The 24125-nt window shown below is 41.5% G+C and overlaps 1 protein-coding gene across 2 annotated transcripts; it reads right to left on the reverse strand.

Annotated features, from left to right (window-relative positions):
* Positions 1-4368: 4368 nt before the first annotated feature.
* ccar1 (cell division cycle and apoptosis regulator 1) lies at positions 4369-24032 on the reverse strand. 2 transcript variants are annotated; one of them, XM_049600187.1, is made up of 26 exons: positions 23928-24032; positions 22634-22795; positions 22253-22428; positions 21992-22126; positions 21389-21421; positions 20653-20849; positions 20282-20408; positions 19632-19751; positions 17731-17923; positions 17412-17556; positions 17154-17309; positions 16818-17043; positions 15705-15818; positions 15212-15378; positions 14133-14343; positions 12861-12944; positions 12495-12683; positions 11186-11377; positions 10821-11057; positions 10600-10729; positions 10223-10311; positions 9227-9367; positions 8990-9110; positions 8656-8838; positions 7058-7263; positions 4369-5453 (listed from the first exon to the last, which is right to left on the reverse strand). In XM_049600187.1, the coding sequence occupies exons 2-26, from the start codon at positions 22743-22745 to the stop codon at positions 5373-5375; spliced, it is 3765 nt and encodes a 1254-aa protein (XP_049456144.1). In that variant the 5' UTR covers positions 22746-22795; positions 23928-24032; the 3' UTR covers positions 4369-5372. The 2 variants fall into 2 exon arrangements, with proteins under 2 accessions (XP_049456144.1, XP_049456145.1); XM_049600188.1 differs by lacking the exon at positions 23928-24032 and adding an exon at positions 23407-23426.
* Between the last annotated feature and the right edge of the window lie 93 nt (positions 24033-24125).

The following is a 24125-nucleotide window of genomic DNA, read 5'->3' on the forward strand; positions in this document are numbered from 1 at the left end:
GGCTGCTGGGGAGACGAGCGAATGTTCAATAGAGCCTCTGTATCAATTACCTGAAATATCAAACAGCACGTAAGAGGGCGGTTGACTTGTTTGTTTGACTTTGGTGGTCAGAAAGATTTCTGGCAAAACTCTGAGTGTGAAAAAGTTTATTTGCCCCAGAGGATGTGTTAGGGAAGCTGGGTCATTGACTTATCTCCATCACAATTCATCGCCCAGGAAATTCAACTCTGTGCTGCACAATACAGCCAGACAATAATGAGAAAAGAATAAATCTTGTACAGTTTTTGAGGTGAAAGAAGGTTCAGCAAAGACAGAGCTTTGGTGCTGCTGTGAAGACAGAGCATACAATCAGTTACTTTAGATTCATTTGGATTCTGAGATAAAAAAAAAAACCCCACTAACATAGGTATATTAAACGTCATTTTGTTTGGCTACATTTCAGCTGTGACCTGCATTTGTGTCTTATTGTGTCACTATCAGAGGAGGGATTGTTCAGAAACAATGCAAAGAGCTAACAAACACTGACTCCTGACAGGTTTTGAAAAGCCACCCCACTGGGACTCTGCAGGCTCTGTGTGAGGCAGGGGGAGCTGCTTTTGTCATGATAACTACGACTCTGAACTTCTGACATGCACATAGGATGGAGGGTGTTAATGGAAAAGAGTGATCTGCCAAAGTGCTGACAAGAGAGCGGGGAGAATTTTTTAACATTTAAGAGCCTATGGAAAAGAAAGAATTCGTTAAACCAGGAATGAGACCAATGTAAGGTCAGACTACATCTATACATGCTCCATAACCGCACCCAAAGACTTCAGAGGTCTGATTTACATGAAAAGCAGGGAGGGGGTGAAAATGGCAACGTGATCAGTTACTAAACCAAACTCCCTTTTTGCTAACCCTGTCTGCCCCCACCGCTGGAAACTGCAACCCTGCATTGAAACGACCTGATTGTCAGCAGACCGACCTGTGAGTGCAGCCGCTCTTTGATACCAGCAATGGGGGGTTTAAAGAGGCGGGGCAGGGAAGTGGCCACAAAAGCCTTCTGTTGCAGCCAGGGAGTGGGGTTACCTGCCCTGCTCTCTGTGGTGGGGTCTAATTTCACACATCACATGTGCATGCATACACATATGCATGCACATCCAAGAGCAAAACCTCACTTTCTCACACACATACAGCTGCGGCAGGAGTTTGAGGCGAGAGGAGTGTGCATGTGGTTCCTCGGGGGACAAATGAGGTTTGTTTGTCAAGTATTCAGAGCACGACACCGGGACAAAAGCAGCCACATAACCAAAGTACTGGGTGACAGATAGTCATTGTTCTGTAGGAAATGACACGCAGACAAGCTGCTGGAAACAGACAGAGATGTTTCCTGCTAAGTTTTTTTTCTTTTTTTATGTGAACTAGGACTCATTCTTGGTGGGAACAAGTTTAGCAGCCAGGTTCACAGCTGCAGCACCTCCCTTGGGTGCTAAAAAATGAGCAGTGGGTTTAAATGGATATGTAGGGGAAATTTTGATTACCTCCATAGGGATACAAAACCTCTAAAATAAGAATAAAATGGTCACTCAAATGTTTCAGGAGTGAGCAGTGAGGTTTAACAGATGGGATCTGGACAGTGTCTATGAATGTTTTACCCTAATGATACATTAATCACAACCGCCTAATAGTGTGACAAGGTGGGGAAGGAAAGAACGTTAAGGAAAGTGTGTTTGCTCATGAAGAGAGTGGTGAGAGAGGAAACAAAGGTAGCATTACATCGACAGGAGGTCAGAAAAGTCCGGAGGACATAAAGGAGACATCTCAGGGAACAAATACTTCAAAGGTAAATGATCTGCAGGAGGCTGTGAAGCAGGACCCTCTTCGTTCCTCTGACAGACCCAGTGACATCACCATTAATATTCCTTGTCCAGACTGTGTCTGGTAACACCCATAATCTTTCTCCAACAACAAGGATCCTCTTCCTGATAAACGATGTGAAGTATCACCACTGAATAATCAACATTAAAGGGAAAGTACACCCCAAAATAAAAAAATACATATTTGTCCTCTGACCTGTCGTACTATTTATCAGTCTAGATTGTTTTGGTGTGAGTCGCCGAGTGTTGGAGATATCGGCCGTAGAGATGTCTGCCTTCTCTCAAATACAGTGGAACTGAATGGCACTCAGCTTGTGGTGATCAGAGCTCCAAAAACATTAATTTAAAAAACTGAATGGCAATGTCTCTTTCCCGAAGCATAACTTAATCACAGTGCAGAAAGAAGTGAGCATCTACTGCCAGCTCACCTAGCACCACTCAGCTAAGCTAATGTTACAATTCAGTCGAGGAGGACATCATCAATGTGTACATCTCCTGCTGTCATGAGCATGAGCCTCTCCTCCATGAGTAGATACATGACTCCCTCTGTGCAATGATAGCTGGCAGAAGTAGCTAAAGGAAAATAGTTCCTATGTGACACTGCTCACAGCAAGGTCTGTGGATTATCTTGAGTAATTGGTAAGTGATTTCTGGAAAGAGACATTGCTGTTGAGTTTTCAAATGTTTTTTTTTTTTTTTTTTTTTTTTTGGCGCTTTGAGCTCCACAAGCCGAGTGCCATCTAGTTCCATTATATTTAAGAGAAGACAGACATCTCTACGGTCAATATCATCAACACTTGGCAACCCACACCAACCAATCTAGACTGATAAGGGACTGTAAGTTATTTATGAGAGGGGAGGGGTGATGCAAAAAGGGGGAGACATGTCAAAGCGCTGGGGACTTTTTTTCCCTCAAATTTTAGCTTAGGGGAGCAGCATACAAATTTAGATGGCTGTATTTTATATTAATTTTAGTGCTGTTTTTTTTTTTTTTTTAAGAAAACATACCTTCAGTTTATAAGACATGTTTTCTTTAAAAATTGCCCAAATCACACCATTTATTATAGCCCAAAACTGTAAAAACCGAAATACTTAATTGGATTTTCAAACTTCCAGTGGCCCTTGATGATATTTTGTGGGACACACAGTTCTGTCAGAAAAAAAAAACATTATCAAATCTGAGCTTAAAATAGTGATATTTCATTAAAATCACTTTAATATGTCTGTCATTAAAAAAAATGCTCCAACTCCAGGATTTACCTTCAACTTTTCATTTTCACACCAAAGGGTGAGTTGAAGCTTTCGATTTACTGGTCCATCTACATCCCAATCCTCACCTATGGTCATGAGCTCTGGGTAGTGACCTAAAGAATGACATCACAGATACAAGCAGCCAAAATTAGTTTCCTCTGTAGGGTGACTGGGCTCAGCCTTACAGACAGGGTAAGGAGCTTGGGCATCCAGAGGGAGCTCGGAGCGGAGCCACTGCCCCCTCGTGTCGATAGGGGTCAGTTGAGGTGGTTCGGGCATCTGATCAGGATGCCTCCTGGGCGCCTCCCGTTAGAGGTGTTCCGGGCATTTCCAACTGGTAGGAGGCCCCGGGTTAGACCCAGAACACACTGGAGGGATTACATATCTCATCTGGCCTGGGAACGCCTTGGGGTCCCTCAGGAGGAGCTGGAAAACTTTGCTGGGGAGAGGAATATCTGTGGTGTTTTGCGTAACCTGCTGCCCCTGTAACCCCGCCCCAGATATGCCGATGAAAATCAATGGATGGACATCAAAGGGTACGTTTGTAAAATCTTACAACTAATCCAGGGCTGGGAGGAGGGTCATGTATTTCCCCAATACAATCAGGGAGGCTCAAAGAAAAATATTTGGAGTTTCAGGGAGGGTATAAAAAAGAAGTGTCTCTAAATAGCACTACCGGTATTCGGACATTATGTTTTTTATTTTATTTTGGGGTTGATTGTCCCTTTAAGAAAAAGCAAATAATAAAAAAAAATAGTACACAGAGTAAAATACACGTCATCCTAACATTAATTCAACATTTCTAAGAATGCTGCATTAGCTCCAGACAGCTAGCTTAGCTAAGGAAAACTACATTTTACTAAATCACAAACCAGCTGTAACAAAATGAGCACCCACCTTAAATGTTACAAAAATAGCATTTAGGGACTCGATAAAAAAATGTCTGTCAATATTTTTTAGTACACAGATCTGACACTATGGTTGCCATAACAACACCAGTTAGTCTGCAAAGGAAGTGGGCCAGTAACTTGTTGTTATGGCAACAGAACACCCAACTGAAACCTACTGCTGGTGGCAGAATACTAAACAATGCTGGGATCAGCCCGGGAACTATTAAAGTTAGGTTTTAAATTGAAAAACGTAAACTCTCCAAAGGACATGAATTCTGTGTCCTTTGGAGGTGGCTACAAAGACAAAGATGATTCAGATGTTCATTAATACACCTTGTTCACAGTAGACATTTTAACATTGCAGGTGTAAAAAACGCAGACACATTGTAGTGTTAAAATGGACCACTTTACTCTTTCACAAGACATCCATAGAGTACATTTTCAATAGAAAAATAAAACTGCTTGCTTTGGAGCACATTTGAAAGTAATTGTGCCTCTTGTCCAGAACAACCTAAACCAACGCACACCAAGTTCAGAGATGGATTTCAAAATGTTCATGTCTTTGCAGCAAATACTCCTTCAGCAGAACACACACATTCATTGAGCTTATCTTTTGGTTCATGTGTTGTTTCCTTTGTCAGAAACCAAGACCGATGCTCGTCACAGTAAAACATGAAACAGTGCAGCAGTCTGTGGATGCAGTCAGGAGGTGCTGACGGCAAAAAGGTCCAAGAGAAGCAGGAACCATGCATAGCCATGTGTTTGAACCCAGGTAAACCAGCAAAATAGAAGAACTACAAACTGAACATGATTATTGAACACAGCTGTGGTGAAACAGCGGATGGGGGCAATTTACAAAGAAATTCTGTCTGAACCACGTGAAACCCCATCCCACCCTTTTCCATCCAAAATTAGTTTATTTTAAATATAGTTATTTTTAATGAATTCTCTCGCACATAAATAGCATCATTATTGCTCATTAGAAAAACAAAACTCTCTGAAAAGTACAACTCACAAACTGGCATTTAAATCTACAACATGGTATTTAATTGGCCATAACAAAGCTAAAGCAATGGCAAAATGAAATGCTAGCAACCAAGCTTTACTTACTCAAAACTATGAAAATAAGCATTTCCAAGCTTCGTCATGATTCAAATTATTCTAAGTAAGAAAAGAAACTCCTCAGGGATCTATTGCACACAGACGCTGAGGTCAAATTAACACAAAGGGAACTAATTCAATAATGAATTCATACATGTACTTAGGAGACAATAGGTCCGAATAAAACACCACCAAATTATGCTTTTTTAGTGAATATTTACAATTTAAGATAATCAGTGTTACAGATTAGCTTCATTTATTTTAAACATGTCACTCATTCATCAGCACCATTTGTTTGAGACGTCCGAATGTGATCGCCAGCAGCTTCATCGCCAGACTCGTCGACTTCTTGTTCCTGAGAGAGACAAAAAATAATCAATGAATACAGCCCTTTCAAACGTGTACTTGGTTCACATTAATCTGATGGCAGTGTCGCTACTAATGTCTGAATAACAACCTGAGTCACTTTTAAGTCCAGTTCAGACCAAAGATTTGCAACGAAGAAGAAACCGTTTTAGAAAATTGCAGAGAAAAGTTGCAGCGGTGTGAACTGATGGGGTTGAGCTTGACTCAAGCCTGGTTTTAGAGGGTAAGGCCCTTCACCTGTTTCAACAGCCAATCAGCTTGTAGTAAAGTCCGCTGGTCAGGTCAAAATGACTGCAGACGGCGTGTTTGCTTGCTGCGACAGGTGCTCTGTCCCTACCAATCCCTGTGATTCTGTCCTCACTGTACTACAAATGCAACTATAGCCAGAATCTCACTATCACTATCCTCATTAATATTTGAAGATGCTACAAATTATATTCAGCCACAAAATAAACCTGTAAAGCTGGAAATCAGAACAGAAGTACAGACAGTTGTTGCATAGAGATGATACACTGTCTGATCTAGTTGCATTGGTGTGAACAGGCAGGTTTTTAGAACGTTGCAGAAAGCCACATTGCAAGTAGCTGCCTGTTTCAACTCATCTTGTCGTGAATCTTTGGTCTGAACTGGACCTTACGGAAAAGTCTAAAAATGTACCAGGTTGGACCTGGCAGTGTTGGGGAAGCTTCTTTATAAGCATCACTTTGCAAGCTAATTACTTTATACAGGAAGAAATTATAGCAAAGCTATTGTAGGGAGAGATCCAGATTACATAAACCAAAACAATTGAAATATCCCACTATTCATGGGAAAGTGCAAGGAATGTCAGCAAGAGTTTTGCAACGTCTTACAAAAGGAAACCTTCGATATTCCTACAAAACAGTTTGTAGAGTCAGTAGTAAACTACACTAACAAATGACAGAAAGTTATTTGACAACTTAAAATCAACATGCAAAAATGAATGTAGTTAAACTACTTTTGATTACATGTATTCAACTACAACAGTGGGACCAAGTAACATTTCTGTAACACTGTTGCTGCGATACAAGTCAGATTAACGTACAGACTGCAGCAGCACAAGCTGAAACATGCAGAGAGTGAGTTTAAATGTCTTGTACCACCTTCCAAGATGGCTGTAATATATTTATTATCTAAATCACCGTCTCTTTCTTATGCACAAAATCACTTTGATAAACTAGGGAAAGACTGGAAGAGCCAATTTCAAGGTGCTGAGGAGATCAATTGTTTTCCGTGTTCATGATGGTCATTCAGGTTTTAAAGGCAAAATAAGTGCTTAAAATCCATCAGTGATGCAGCCTGAGACAAAACAGAAATCACTCCTCTTTCTTGCAGTCACAACATTATAACTCACAGCTGTTCTCTCGCACACCGGGTGCTAAATATCACACATGCACACAGCTCTGTCTGTAAATGTGCAGTCATGTCTAAATAAAGCTGCCCTGAACTACGTCACCAACAGTATGTCTGAATGATGAAATGCCATCACTCAGAGACAGATGAAGCCAGTGATGTTACATATTCCATCTCTGAAATAGATAAACAGCAATGTGGTGCTTTTTAAAAATGTTGCACCTTTTTCAGCACTGCCATCAGCTCTTTGACGCTGGACATCAAGGTGTTGGACGTTTTGCTTATCTGGTCGTGGTAGGTGTTTTTCTGTTCCTCTGCAGCCTTCAAAGTCTGCTCCGTTTGGCTCAGTGTGCTTTTCAACTCCTCCAGCTCCCGCAACAAGGCTTTGTTAGCTTGTTCCACCTGCGCTTTAACCTTTGCATCTTCCTCTGCAAAGAGGCACAACACTGTTAGATGTCTAATGTTAGATGGAGGATTAGAATAAAGACATGTCAATGATAAAGCTGCATAATTCTGGAAAACCAAAAGATTACTGTTTTGGTCATTATTACAGCCGACATTTACAAGTTCTTAACCCAGGGTTCCCACACATTTGTATAGACAACATTTCAAATCTTTTCCAGGACTTTTCAAGGACCCATAATAAATTATTTTTCTTGCCCCACTTGCCTGACATTTTCAGACATATCAGGTTCAAACTATTCAAACATAATTTCAGCTAGGTCAGCTAATTTCAGAGAGGATTTCTTGTTAAGAAACCAAAGGGTTTATACTCAAGTCAGAATGTCCTGGAAAAGTTTATGTAAACCCAACACAACGCATCCTTGTGTTGATACCATAACCTGGTATGGTAGTCTTGGGTGGTATAACTGTATACCAGGGTATTCAGAAAACCCAATGTTTTCCAATACCATCAAAAAAACACATATCTGTCTGTTAAAATCATATGGAGGTGCTGTATTGAGGATGGATTACATGTACTGCATATCACGCGCCACAAGAGGTCAGTTTCTCCACGTAGAACAGGCAGCTGAGCTCACAGATATGGCAATTGCCAGTAGTGTAGGTGAGGTTACAGAAGTGTAAATAACCGGCTAGCAATGGCAGAGAAAGACCGTTAGGAATCACCGCACACAAATACCGTCATATACCGGACACTACTGTGAAATACCAAGATGGTATGAAAAAATACATACTGCCCAAGCCTTGTAACCTGACTACTGCAAACAAGCTGAGTGGGAAAATTGTGGGCTGTCAACAAAGATGGCTGTGAAACACTGCTGTGCACAGGAAAGCACTGTCTATAATAAACAACACTTAAGATCGTCTTTATTCTCAAGTTGATATGAGGCCTTCTGGACAACCCTTTCAAACACCTCCTGTAAACAATGTAAGGGGATCATTTGATTCAAGCACAGTTAATTTAATTAACAGCCCTGAAACACTCCCATGCTGGGATATTTTAATTATATAACTTGTGTTAACTCCTGCACATGTTGTTGTGATGATGAAATAAGTGCTTTTGATTAATTCTATCCTTAAAAAAAAAAAAAAGGTACTGTGTGTCTGTGCACAACCTTTTTGCTATTTCAATTTTTGTATGTGGCCATTGTTCATGATGTGCCAGTCCACGTTTCAACAGAAATCACAGAAGGACAAATGCTGAATGAAATGAGACTGGGCTTCTTTATAGCAAAGCTCAAATTGAGCCAGATCATTGTCCAGATGGACTACTGACACAGAGTGTAGCCTGCAGCTCACTATACTATGACATCATCTCCAGGGAAAGCATATGAAGTGTAATATAATTAAAATCATACCCATTTTGGCATCCTGAACCATGAGCTTCTGTTCTATCTCCTCTCTTGCTTTCTCACTCTTCTCCAGTTTCTGCATCATGCTGCCAATATCGACCATGGCTCCGTTATACACGATCAGATTACCGGACTCACTGGCCTCAGACTGCGCTCGAGCTTTTGGAGCAGGAAGTAGTCCTCGGTTACCTGACAGAAAAAAGAAGAATTTCATAAACGACAGCAGCCCTTGAGCATATGATAGCTGTAGCTTATTTGATGACACTTCCTAAGTCATTGCAGATTTAAAAATTCATAGTGGTAGTAACACATTCAATCATTAAAGCCCATATTAGCTCACCTATGAGGTTTTCTATCTGGGCTTCATTAAAGGAAGGAATGGGTTCATCCTTCCCCCTGTCTGTCAGTTTACGGTAGTAACACGACTCTCTGACCACCGGCTTATTCAACAGCTTCTTTATCTGGAAATAGACACGACAGGCAGGCAGTGAGTGAACAAGATGCATTAACAATCAGGGGTGCACAGACCCAGAGACAAACCATGGTGATAATTAGGTTAGTGTGTGTGTGTGTTCACCTGAGCACGAGAAAGGTGCAGTCCCAGTGTGTACAAGATCTCCTCCAGGTCTCTTTCCAGCAGATAGCCACAGTGGCTCTGGTCAAAGTAGACGAATGCCATCAGCAGCTCTTTGTTGTGTGTGACCATCTGCTTCTTCTCCTTGTGTAACAACAACAACAACAACAACAACCATATTTATACCAAATAATCATGTTTATGCTACATCAGTGTCTTAAGCCCAGCTCAGACCAAAGATCTCGACGAGACGAGCTCAAACTTGCAACTACTCTGTACTTGTGTTCCAGTTCAAGCTTTTCAGGATTATTCTGTTGCTGAATATAATCTGTAGCTTTTTAAAATATGAATGAGGATAGTGCTAGTGAGATGCTCGCTGCATTTCTGGAAGTGATGAAATGGCAAACGACTTGAGCTTCAGACAGCGTGTCTTCATAATAAATACGGTACAAATTAAAGCGCAGACTAACTTGTCATTGAATATGTGAGTGTGTGTGACATGCACGCATACAGGGAGCAACAGCACTGACCCACCGTCCAACACTGTTACATTGTGAGAACGGAGACTTATGTATGTGTCAACAACTGTGGGATTAAAGATAAAATGGAATTAGGCTCAGGGACGAGGGGTTGTTGTCAGAGATTGCCACAGTAGGTGAATATGCCATTTGAATACAGTTTGTTACTGACTTGGCCAGTGGACGTCGCTACAAGCTGATTTGCTGTTAAAACAGGTGTCGTGTCTTATGTTCTAAAACCAGCCACTGGCAACTTGACAAGCTGATTTGCAGGTGACACCATGAGTTGGCTTGAGTCACACTGAGACCAGCCAGTTCATACTGATGCAACTTTTCCCTGCGACACTCTAAAATGGTTTTGTTTCCTGTCATTTTCTTAATTGAGTGTAAAAGCTCTTACATCACATCTGCATCATCCATATTTTTGTATTAAGTTAACATGTTACAATGAATAAAACTTGAATGACAAACATTAACCAACCTTGTCTTTAGAGGACCTCTCTTTTGACGACTTGCGGTCATCCTTACGATCTTTCCTGTCTCGATCATTGGAGTCTTCATCATCCTTGTCTAAGAAATATGAACAGAAATGTTAAGTTGTGAAGTGGAATAAGTTTGAACAAGTGACAATACATCTTCAAATGTAATTCTTACATTGTGTGTTTCATCAGTGTGAATATCGGAAATATTTAAATATCAAACAAAGCAATGTTTTCCCAAGTTGAGGCCTCAGAAACTGTGGAAGTGTTTTCCATCACAGGTTCAGCGTGGTGCATGATTTCTCATCATCGACCAAATCAAATTGTGGGAAACTCAAACATAATTGATTAGGTTGTATTTAAAGAAAGAGTGCAGTACCATCATCGTCATCATCTTCCGCATCTTCAGCCTCCATGGGGTCATATTCTTCAGCGTTGGCCGTGCTGCCATCATCTTCGTTCTCCTCTTCATCACGAGACAGCTCCTTCTTAATAGCCTTGTCATCGCACTAAAAACACAAGTCACACAACTGAATGAAACACAGAAAATATGTGGAGCAAATAGCAGACTGAAAAGACCAGTTGGTTTGAGAGGCTTGCCTTCCTCTTCTCCTCCTCATCCTCTTTGATCTTCTTCACAACTGGTTCTTCATTCTCCTCTTCTTTTTCCTTCTTTATGTCCCGCTTGTCAGCCTCCTTCTTTTCCGCCTCCTTTTTGGCTTTCTTCTCCTTTTCCTTCTTTTCATCTTTGGTTGGAAAAGCAGCGAGGGCTTTATATATGCGGTAGCCGAAGTCTCTCTGTAGCATCTCATTAAACAGCTCAGCAAACAGGGAAACCTGGACAGAACAAGATCACAGTGTATGATCAATCTATACAGACAAAACTATCACTATAGTACATGTGTACTGTTAACTTTTTTCATCTTCTCTGTATCTTCTTTGTAACTGTGGCCATTCATTCTCACCTCAAACGAGTGCTCCTTGTTGTCTTCTAGTCTGTAGTCAAGCAGCACGCTTAGGGACATGACACTGCAATCAAATTTGCCATTCTTGGCTGCCCAGTTGGGGTGTACGATGATGGTGGGCTCATCAGGGAGGATGTAGCGTCTTTCTCTCCGCTGACGCTCAAGCTCCTCCTGCCTCTTCCTTTCCTCCTCCTGCCAGAGAAGAACACGTGAGTTAGAAGAACACTTAAGATGAAATTTAAAACTAATTTACATAACTTGTGTTAACTCCTGCATGTGTTGTGATGATGAAATAAGTGCAGTCTATTAATTCTATCCTTAAAAAAAAAGGTACTGTATGTCTGTGCACAACCTTTTTGCTATTTCAATTTTTGTATGTGGCCATTGTTCATGATGTGCCAGTCCACGTTTCAACAGAAATCACAGAAGGACAAATGCTGAATGAAGTGAGACTGGGCTTCTTTATAGCAAAGCTCAAATTGAGTCAGATCATTGTCCAGATGGACTACTGACACAGAGTGTAGCCTGCAGCTCACAAAACTATGACATCATCTCCACGGAAAGCATATGAAGTGTAATATAATTAAAATCATACCCATTTTGGCATCATGTACAACATAAAGAGATCAGGTTTGACTGTATGCAAATCAGCTAAACCGGCATTTACCATGATGATACGTTCTGGCAAAGTCAAATGTTGCCTACAGCAGCAACTTGTGCTGACGGCATCATAACGCTAAATCCAACTTAAATCACATTAGTAATAGGCAATATGACAATGTGCCTAATGTAATATTATTTTTATAAACAGATTAACAGAGCTATAAGTATCTCGCAGACTGAGTGCAATTTACTGCCGAGCACAGGTCGGCGTCGGCGACAACTTTCCTCAGACATTGTGTTTTAATTTATTCCTGACGCTTGCAATGGACGAGGAATGACTGACTTGTGAAGTTGAGTTGAGAGTCTTATCTACACGATACCTTCATATTTCACCTAAAAAACCTAAAAAAGGCAGAGGCTGATTGGAGGGAGCTCATCAAGGAGCTGACAGTTTCTGGTAAGCTAAATGACCATCTCTGATAACAAGCTAGTCTATTAACTATTGGCTATACTGCATTAATTTCCAGTAAATATCACAGTATAAAATTTGTTTTCTGTTTAAAAAATAATGTTACAAACATAGGAAGACGGCAATGAAGCTATTTTAGGAGACATCGGCATTTAAGTGTTGCCACAATTACAAAAATGTCACAGCTTCTTTTGAATTCTTTCATAAATCTTATCCATATAACACAGTTCTCTGTACCTCTCTATCCTCCTCTGTGCGAGATGGCTCTTCTTCCTCAGCAGCTTTGCACTCTGGTTTCTCTGGCTCCTTCGATTCCTCCACCTGCTCCTCCACCTTCAGCTGCTTGGTAAGGCGTGCGATCAGCTGCGACTTTAACCCCTTAGAGCTTAGCGAGCGACAATCAAGCTCTTTGCGCAGGTCATTCACCTACAAGGGGAGAAAAAAACAGGGATGTGGGAAATGCACATTTAACGTTGTGAAGAGAATTTATCTGAACATTTCTCTATGCACATTATGAACGAATATGATCTGAAGATGATGCATATAAGCTCATTTCTTGTTTGTTCTTCTAGATCAATGCTGAGGCTTTTCCTTGAATCTCACCTTCATTGATTTCGGGTCAAGTTTTGCCCAGTGAGTGGGAGTACTAACGTCCTTCGATTCGTCGTCATCCTTCTCCTCTTCCTCCTTGACAGGAAATCATTAAGATAGAGACAGGCAGAGAGAAAGAAAGAGGCGGGATAGCAAACAGTCAGTACACCGCTCGTGGCCTGAGTGAACTTTAAACTTGATCCGTGCAAGAAGCAAGGTCACATCTGTCTCTCATTGTCTCGTCCTAGTGAGCTCTCAGCTGTGTTTAAGTCCACTGCTACTGAAGCGTACACAGGGAAGCTCTCTAGCTCTTATAAAAACCAACAGAAAAGCCCCCCAGCTGCCAATCAATCAATCTGTGGAACACAAAAAAAGGTAAAAATCAATGAGAGGTGTGTCCAAAAGGTGTGTAGGTACATCAGGTGAACTGAAGCTGGTCTCCAAACGGAGTGAGGATAGGGTGGCCCTACCATGGTCTATGACTGGGGTATTGGGTATTGCCATTTCTGGGTTTTATACACCTACGTCAGATAGGAGCCATCTGTCCAACCAACTGCCCTGGAAAAACCAAATTCTACATATAGTCCAAATGAGAATGTAGAATCCAACAACAAGAACAGACAAGAAACAGGACTTTGGGGAGGTTCTCTTTTCAAAGTCAGACGATATCAAATTGATGTGGAAAATCATAAAAAAATACACATCGCTATAACACACACATTATTTACATGCAACTGACTCCACAGATTCCAGCATAAAGAAACATTTCAGATTCCAGCGTTAGAAAATCACCACTGGCTCAAATTTGAGAAGCTATTTCAGACCATAGCTAAACCATTTGCAAGCACCCACATTCAAAGCAGGTATTGTTTAATATAAAGCACAACAAAATGACAGGATTAGTATTAATGATTATACCCAGATAAGCACCCAATTATGAGGTGTTTGAGGGGCTGGAAGCTGTTTTGTCAGTTGCGATCAGGGCCTACACAACACAACCTAGTCTCACTGCTTCCACTGTATGTGTCTGCTGGATGTGAGGGAAGGTGGATGTGCTGATGGAGGAATGGAGGAGTTGGAGCAGAGGAGAAGGGACAGGTGGAGGAGTAACAGAAGACGCCTAGGTGAGGTTTGGTGGAACAATAATCTGTCTGTGTTCGTGTCTGTCTGCGTGAGTGGTGAGGTGTGCTTTGTGTCTGTGTATCTGGGGTTTGTTTTTTTTGTAATTCCTGTGCCTTCCTGTGAGAAGCGGAAATGAGAAGAGAGGGATTAGCGGTTCAGTGCCTGTTCTCCATCCGCCTCCTTTCGCTCGGCCGACAGCTTCTCAGCCAGCTGCTCCCGGAGTCGCCGTGACAGCACCTCCCACTCTGAGCGGGTAGGAAGACAATGCCAAACATCCGGAAGAAACAAAACCACTGTCTCCACATGAGCAGGGACTGTCCGCCCCTTGTGTGTCTCCTCCGGCCGATGATAGCGAATCTCTGCAAAACGATACCTGTCGCAAAGGAAGAGGGTGCATTGGAAAGAAACATTCTGGTCAGGGCACAGTATAAAAGGCAAGCCTTGCTAAGGCGAGCCTTCTACAACTACTCCCTCCCATGAGATCACTGAATGATTGTACATATCATTACAGTGACCCTTCTCCCACACAACACACAGCATAGACAAATGGACCCAGTCTGCAGCTCTCCAACTGTTGTCACAGGTTACGGCAGCCATTTTGAGAAAGTTGACAGACAATCACATAAAATAAGTCACATCCCCAAATTCATCCCCATTATAGCTTCAGCCAATTATGGATGAGGGTTCTGCATTTAACCTTGGATACACTTAATGCACTACATTAGGGTTGTGCGAAGAAGGACAGAATCAACAGGACAGTGAAAGCCAGTTAAATATATAAGATATTTAACAGGGAGAAAAGAAAAATAAATTAAAAAAAAAATGTAATGCAGTGTCTTCTGGTCCAGGCTACTGCTTCCAGCCACAGTCCATGCGTTTGGTTTTTCATCACAATGTAATATGCATATATATGTATAGAGAGTGTGACAGAAAGAGAGAGCCAAGACGACAACACACGAAAGGCCAAAAAGGAACATTGCACAGCACAATAAATAAAAATGATAAATAATAGGAAGCAAATTAACAATACAGTTATCATTAATATAAAAAAGGAAAAACAAAACAAATAAAATCACCCGACGTGTCCAGGATGAGATTTTTTTTTATAGAAGTAGTAAAATTATGCAGCAATATCATAGTAGTTACTTAATTTGGGATTTTAGTACCAGCAGAGTTATTAGGTTTGAACAGAAACACAATCAATTAGAAAAATAAGTATCGATGAGAATAACAGCTCTTACCACTGAGTGCACAGACTAAGATCTATGCCTGTGAGTGCCTTGCAACAGCGTATGGCTGTCTTTATAAGGACTGAGGGATCCTTCTCTGGGTCAGCTCCATCCAGAGAGGGAGACCAGTGACCACCAATGGCCATGGCCTCATCTTTACCTCTCATTCCCACCAAAAACTAAAAGAGAAGGACAGACGGGTACAAAAGAGAGCCACAGAGTAGAAAAGGTTAGATGGAAATGGGGAATGATAATATGGATAAGGGGCGTAGAGGGTGGAGAGAGCAAAAAAAGGAGGATAGACAGAGAGAAGGACAAAAAGGTCAGCAGTAGGTCCAAACATTCATACCTTTTGAGGATCCACAACCAAAAGAAATAAAAGCACACAGTGGAGCCCACATCAGTTTGGCATTATCCACATTGTGAGTACTCAGCAATGGAATAGGAATTATACATCACTGTCAGCTCATGTGCATGGCACAAGGATGGAGAGTGTGTGGTGTACCTTAATGAGCCTAGCAGGATGTTGGAAGGAGTCTTTGACCTCCTGAGAGTCCTCTGCCAGAGCACAGGACTTGTGATAGAGCTCCTCTATACTGGGGTTAGCCAGGAGCATCACCTGCACCATAAAGAGACACATTCTAGTTATAATAGCCATTCAGTGTTTGTTACAGCCAACATGGTACCAGAGCTGTATAGAGACACTGGTAATGCAAACCATGCATTTCACACAGCTGCTGCCTCACATTCAAAGTGATAAACTGGTGAAATGTGCAATGGTTCATAAAAATATGTGTTCACGACACTACACAATGATCTTCTTTAGCAAATTTTCACCAGTAGATCATTTTTAATTTTTCCAACAGAGCACTGCAACAAGGAGCAGCAGCCACAAGGAGCTGCTAAAGAGTCAACCTCCTCCTCAAAGTAACCGACTTTGTTGTGCCATTGCAACATGTGCAGTTTGAAATCTGATTGCGGTTACATTTAATATTTTAAAATCATTGAAACAACTTGAGTTTGTTTGGCTGCAGGGTTAACAGAAACATCAGTTGCTCCCAAGTTGTACATTTGACACAGTAGCAAATAGACGAGTGCTTCCTGTAGTTTTAAACCGCACTGCTGTTACCATGATAACTACAGGAATAACCAAATCAGCTAAGACTGAAATCTTTGGGACTACAACTTAAACTCAAGACTAACATCCTTTCCAAATGCATCTTTGAGTAGTGATGGAGAGAAGTGTCTATGGTAACCATAGCTACAGGAAGTCCCAATGTGTGTCCCTTAAAAAAACCTTTTTGTTGTGCCAATCTTTAATCCTATGCATTATATTTAATATGCTACCTTATCACTCTGTCCATCTTCCCATCAAACCATCTTTAAACCAAATCTACAGACAGTGCACTTTTTTTTTTGTGGTACTAATGACAATATTGGTTGGTTTGGTCCCGTTCTTAGAACAACACCTGTAGTAGTTGTAGTTTGATAAAGGATCTTACAACTTAACAACTTTAACTAGGGGGAATAAGAACATGGGCTGACTTTTCTGTCCACTGCATCCAACTGAATGCAAAAACCACACTGCTGCAATATAATCTTTACTTGGCAGTCATACCTTAGCACTGTAGGTGTGATTGGCATCAGGAGGGTCCAGCACGGCTGTATTCTTGACTAGAGGATCCACTTCTTTGTGCAAGATGTGGAAGTTGCAGGCATTGCTAAATTGGAAGGGTCTCGTCAGAGGGAAGGCATCCACCCAGGTGAAGACAGCATTGAAGAAGTCGCTGGGAATGTAGAGGCTCTGATAGCGCCTTCGTAGCTCCATCATGTCACAGCTGGAGCTGGAGAACCCACAGAGGACAGTTAGTACGTCCATAACACAAACATACTGTCAGTGAATTGTTTCCAAAAACACAATAACAGCAGGAAATACTGAAAAGATTGTTCTTACCCATCTAGGCTGAACTTGGAAAACTGGACCGTGTAGCGAGGAACCACCCTGCGAGGCCTTCGGGGTGAGCGGTCCCGTCTGGGAGAGCGGTCTCTGGAGCGTTTGCGTGTGGGTGAGCGTTCTCTTGACCGTCTGCGCTCACGTTCTCTGTCTCGACTACAGCATTGAGTAAAAACACTACCATGAGTAACTTATGCCTAATGCATATTTCAGTCACAAACATCATATTATCTCTGGTGATATCTATCGGCATCTTACATGCGTTCCTCTTTAGTCCTGAGAATGAGCTCAGGGCCTCGATCATTGCGACTGGGGAAGCGGGGTGGAGGCTCAATTCGTCGGACAGGCTGTGGCTGTGGCATCATTCTCACTGGGGGCTGAAGCAGACCCCCTGGAAATACATCTAGAGACAAGGAAAATAATGCTTGTTTAATCACTTAACATGCTACGAAGACAGCTTTGATTTTGCTGTCAATGAAGTGCTTGAACAGCTGCAAACAGCAGTGATCGTCGCCACTTGTCTGACTGCATTATATCCAACATGAGACAAATGCAATCCCACTAACAAGTATCTAACCTTTGGGTGGAGGCTGTGGCAGCAGAGGCTGAGGAGGGTTTTGGAGGAGGGGGGCCAGAGAGGCAGCAGACAGCTGGGCTTGCAGAAGGGAAGGAGGGGGAGCCTGGGTTGGAACACTGAACGTGGTTGGGGGAGGTAGTGACTGCAGCATGGTGGGGGCGGCCTTCATCATGTTAGGAGGTTGAGGCTGGCTCTAGAAAAGGGGAAAAAGACAAAAGGAGAGGTGAGCACATCAAAAAGTAGACTTGAAATAATATTCAGTTAAAAAGGCAATGTCTGCTCAAAAAATAAGCACTGTGCAAAATCTTGATCAGTGGCTGCTTGAAAGAAAGAAGCTCGGAAAAGGTCTGAGCATCTGCTTGACTGAAAGAATTGTAGAAATCTCATTAATTTGTTAGAGCTGCCCTGATAGGCTCTCCTCATCACAGAATATTCTGAGGACATTTCATGCACGTAGTGAGCAGATGAGTTCAACATCTTGCTCGGCACTTTCAAAGGAAAAGATGGTGCTGAGATCAAATCTGGAGCTCTGGCTGAAGTAGAGTCACTTGAACCAAAAGGCCACACTGCCACCACATTCAGAAATATTAACTAAACAAATATGTAATTCTCACTGCTTGGTAAGGCACTGATTCAGTTGGTGAGGTACTGATTTGGGTGGTGTGTCAAATTAAACTTAATATCAAAGATTACTGTAATCCAACACGACCTCTTAAACAACATATTTTCCCTGTCATCTGCAATGTCCGCTGTAAAGAGATTTACTGATTTAAATATTAAGGAGCTCCATGTGCGAGAACACTTCTGAAACAAAAGTAACAGCTCAAGCAACATTAGTTCATTTTTTTGCTTGTTTCCAAACAAAAACATTATACTTCCTGGGTAAAAAGGCTGTAGTCTATCACAAAAAACACATTTAAAAATGCGTAATGAAGCAGTAGTATAAAAAAATTCTTTCCTTAAGAAGAATTAATGTTCCTTAAAATAAAGACATGTATTGTTAAACCACTAAAACATGTGGTTCTATCCATCTGGCAATGACAGCAAACTAAAAGAACAAGCAAAAACTGCAGTTAAATATAGATGTAACTATGGTTACAGTTCCAACTAGGGCTGCACGATATATTATTTTCAGAATTGACACTGCGATCATCACAGGATGCGCAATTTCAAGGAAGGCAAACTAACTCAAACACGTAATGCTACAACTTTTTGCTGCTTGATACGAAAGGAAAACTTGCTCAGTTCTCATTTCCACTGGCAAAGCCCTTGCCTTTAAGAAAGTTTTACTTGTAATTCTGATGTAGTCTGGTGGCATTATGTTTTGGGAAGTAAGACTGCTGTGTGTGTGTGTGTGTGTGTGTGTGTGTGTGTAAAATGACTAACAAAGTTGGTAAGTGCCACCTACACAGTAAAGCACATGCTTTTCTTAAGCTACAGCGGTCAGCAGAAAGCGTTCCAATAAGCTGAGGCTCCTGTATAATGACTGTAAAAAGGTCCGTGTTTTGTGTTTCCAGCACAAAAAAATAAAGCATCTCTTCAATGCAATGTTATTAAAGCATCTCCCAACCATTCTTCACAATAGAGTTGCCAAAAAAAAGCTAGCTACCAGCTACAAGCCTGGAAATGTAATGTTATCATTAACGTTAATTTACAAGAGAAGTCTGTTTGATTAAATGACCAAAGCACACCCTACAAAATCACACCAATAATTCTAGACTGATTAGTTATTTTCAAATAGAAAAAATATACAATGTCAGTTTTTTCCAATATTGTGCAGCCCTAGTTCCAACGTGAATAGGTTAAGCAAGAAAGCCAGGAAACAAAGACAAAAAGTCAAAGAAAGAAACTGAGTAAAGAGAAGGACCAACAAAGTGTGTGATTCAGGGCTAGGGGGTTACATTTTGTCTGTTGTCCAAAGTGGAGTGCATGTCTGAGTAGCGCAGCTGCATCCCTGGCTCATTGTAAAGGCTGCCGAGCTGTGGGGAAGCTTGAGGTAAAGGCTGAGGCTGCTGCTGATGCTAAGGAGGGATTGAGAACACAACAGTCAATAAAAAAACAGAGAGGCACAGGGACAATATCAAATCTGGAAAAAAAAACAGACAACAAAAAAAAACACTTTATATTAAGACTCTCCCTTGACTAAGCCAGGTGAATTATCCAGGATTTAAAATGAACCTGTGGATCTCACTTTTCGATATAATTCAGAGACATGCTACTTTCATCATATTCTGTCACAGAGGTAGGTGTTCCAATGTTTAGTCAGATCAATAAGGCCAAAGGCTGAAACTTTCTGAAGCAAACACATAAAACAAAGGACAGAGGAACCACACCAGTTAAGAAAAACGTTTCCCATCTTTACAGGACTTGACTGGGGAAATTTAAACCAAGTCTTTACATGTGAAAACACAGATATTGCGCTGATCGATGATACCAAAGATCTAAATGTGAAAAATAATTCAAGCAGAAAGCCTCAGTGCGTATTAATGTGCCCAACAATGTTATCCTCTCCTTCCCGAGCGACTAAGTGCCACCTCTTGAATTTTCTCACCGACTGGTTTGCTAGCTGAGGTAAGGTCTGGATGCGCTGGGCGTTCCACTTGAAGGGCATGTTCGGGTTGTACACAGCTTCCACTAGGACCCTGTCACCCACCTGAGGAGTCTTCCCCTTCACAGCACTGAAAAGATTCAAAAAACCATTCAGTCACATAAGTTTCAAATTGAAAAAGGTGCATGTATCCTTGGAACTGTCGGATATGAGTGCCAAAAAATGGGAAATGACAAGGGTGGGGTAAGACTGGCAATAGAATAAGGCAGTGTCAATGTAATGCATACAATAAAGAAACTATAGCTGATGGGCTTTTAACTTATCATTCCACACTCATTTGCACAGGAAATACATTGAGAGATACTCTCCATCACCTTAGCTGAAAGAAGACATCTTCATCTACAAAGCCAAATGTGTCGTGTAGCTTGTTGACGACACCAGTAAAGACACGCTGCTTCTGTGGCTGCGTCTGCTGTTGATGGCTTGAACGTGGTGTTGGGTAGGACACAGTAATCTGGGCTGTCTGCTGGGGGTTGGACAAGCTTAGGCTGGTGGGCAAGGCGACAGGGGGCTGAAGGTTGGAAAAAGAAAGACGGATCCAAAAACCTGCGATTATGAATTAAGTTTGATTCCATGTCATCAGTAAACATCACGGACACTCAGAGTCTGCAAGAATGCAAAGAAAAAAGCAAATCAAAAGTTGGCTTTTTCTCGTATAAATAAACTAAACCCAAAGCCATGAAGAAAACTGGAACATTACCATCAGGGAATGAACCAGGAAAAATACTTTGATCTTGTCAGCTATGGAAACATTTGGCCTGGGATTCAGTTTCAAATGCTAAGATGTAAACAGATAGGAGTGATCTAGGCATTAACGTCTTGGGAGTTTTTCTCCTTCTACACCCTCCCTCTCGCTCAGTGCAAGCCGGAATAAGCTCTACCCCATGTGACCCTGAACATAATATGCAAGTATAAATGGATATACAATATGATATAAGATATGAGATCTGTGCCAAAATTAGTAATTCAATCCCAACAGCAAGCCTTGACTAGCATTTCTGAGATGACAAAAATATATATATGGCAAATGTATGTGTTTTTACACATTACCTGAGAAATCAGTGCCTGTTGAGGCTGCGGAAGCTGTGAAAAAAAGAAAATACCAAGGGTGAACATTTTATTGACTGATATTATAGATTTGCCCACACTCCAATGCTACACTGTGTGTTAACTAAGGAATTCTGCTAATGGAAACAAGATCTATTTAGCACTATGTATACACACTGCACACACTCCACTCGAGTAGTCCTATCAAATTACCCAGCACAGTCACATTATCTCACTCAAGAGAAAGTTGCTGTGCTGTTAAGACCTATGGAGCACTAAAGCTAAAGCTAAAGCTTGAGAAAATGGAGAAGAAAAATTCCAGGAATCAATTTAATCTCAATTTAAAAGCGTGAAAACTGATATTATCCGAAGACAAATCGAAACTTGGGGCATTTTAAATTTACTACTTACTATTACTACTAATTTACTACTTACTACCTCGCTAATACATCACTATTGATATGAAGCAATGGAAGAAATATAAACTATTACAAAGATCAATGCCCATGTCATTTATTTTGTCTAGACTAAACCAACCAATATATTTCCAGGGTTAGTTTGAACAAAATTAAGTGTGACACAAAGCAAAATGAGCAAATGAGTCACCTGATGAGGTACATTGTACAGCTGCTGCTGAGGGGGTTGCTGCTGTTGCTGTTGCTGCTGTTGCTGTTGTTGCTGCTGCTGCTGTTGCTGCTGCTGCTGTTGCTGATACTGCTGGAGGGCTGTATTGAGCTGAGACTATATATATTACAGAGAACATGGGAGGGATAGTGGTGAATCACAGTGAGGAACAATGTTACATGCGACTAAAGCAATAGGCATAGATTGTTGAGTGTGCTTAGGACTCCTGTCACTGTGACTGACCTGCTGTAGTGCTGCGGCGGCAGCTGCTGCAGCTTGCTGCTGCAAGGCAGCAGTTTGCTGAGACAGCTGATAGTTTGCAGCAGACTGGTTGCTGAGAGAGGCTGCAGCCAAGGCTGACTGCTGAGAATAAACAGAGGGGGATGCTCCCAGAAGAGATGGCTGCTGCACACCAAGAGCTAAAAAGACAGAAAATAAGGCACACAAATAAAACACACTGAACTTAGTCTAGAACAGGATCGGGAATATGGTGTGATGACAAAATTAAGTCAGAATCAAAAAGTTAATATAACCAAAAGAGCACAACATTAAATATTTGTGTAACCATGCACCCAGTAAGAGAGGAAACGAAACTGCTCAGAACTGCCATACTGCCATACTCACAGTGCAAGCTATTGAGGTCAAGAGACTGTCCCGAGTGGCCTGGCTGAGACACCGCTGTGGCAGCAAATTGAGTCGCCCACGGCGGATTCTTCTGTCCCCCGAATTGGGCCATGACTCACTCAGGTTAAGGGCAGTCTCTGTTCACCAGGCCGATGCTTGTCACTAAAAACAAAACGGATGAAAAGAGAATTTTGTCATCATTTGTGCACCCAAACGAACCTCACACAAACAGTGAAATATCTCAGGCACCAGGTATCAAAGATAACACAACTCCATGTTGTACTAACTAGCTTGAACTGTGTCCACATACCTCAGTCCAAAATTATAACTATATGAATCACAAGCAGCTAATTTGGACTGCATATACCCTGTCACCTTTGACTTTGCAATGCAGTAGGTTACACTGACAGACGTGTGTGCTGTTACAGCCAGTAAAGCAATAACTAGGTGTAAAACAACGTCCAATGTAGCATCAAAACTGGTTCAGAGGCAACGTTAAGGGGACAATGACATAACGTATTTACTTGAATATAAATATAAGGATACATAAGGTGCCTTAACAAGGCTAGCATGTTGTTAACACTGACTGGACAAGCCACTACCTTTAACTTCAGCTGGTCCCAACGGTTAGCGTACAATATCAAACCGTCACTCGACTAACGTTAACATAGAGGACTAAAATAAACCATTTAAACTGATGACGTATGAGCTACTTCTGGAGGACAAATTACTCAAACGAAAGCACGAAATATCAAAACATAACGTTATGTTACCCTTGTTATCTGCAGTGCTCCGGAGATGTGTAACTGCTGACACAGCTCAACGGCTGTCTGGCTAACGTTAGCCACTGACAGAAGGTTAGAGCAAGCGGCTACCTGGCTAGCTAACATTTTACGACTATCTAACGTGCTAGTGCTGCTATTGTTGTGGTTAACAGCAGCTGACAACGCTTTTTCGAATACGTTATTAAGGTTCAGTCAACATTACTGAAACATAAATTGTTTTGTAAGGCAGATTCACCCTAGCAGCTGTGCGTGGCTAGCTAACACTTAGCATTTGGACGTTGTTAGCTTTGTTGCCAGATTAGCCTCGTGCTGGATTTGTTATCGAAAACGAGGCCTGAATTTACATTTCGCTGGCTCTACAGTTGGCACTGGATGGCCGATGTTTTAAAATCAGAAAAGCATATGTTCTAGTAGCAGCAGCTCTCTTGCATGCATTTCATAATTGCACATTTAATGTTGCACATAAGAAACGTATAGGTTTTGATTAAAATATTGTCAACAATGCTCACCGATGTCCCTTGCGCCGGCCGATGTAGACATAAAATGCGCATGCGCGGGTTGGACCGTCCAACTCATGCTCTCTGCAGCGCAGATAGATACAACTTTATTTGTTGAATAAATTATTACTGTCCCTGTGCTTTCAGACCATGACTAAAATCGCAGTTATTACTGCAAGAAAATAACAGCAATACTAATAAAAAAAGGAA

This window comes from Epinephelus fuscoguttatus, linkage group LG16, assembly GCF_011397635.1.
Source record: "Epinephelus fuscoguttatus linkage group LG16, E.fuscoguttatus.final_Chr_v1".
NCBI classification, from domain to species: domain Eukaryota; kingdom Metazoa; phylum Chordata; class Actinopteri; order Perciformes; family Serranidae; genus Epinephelus; species Epinephelus fuscoguttatus.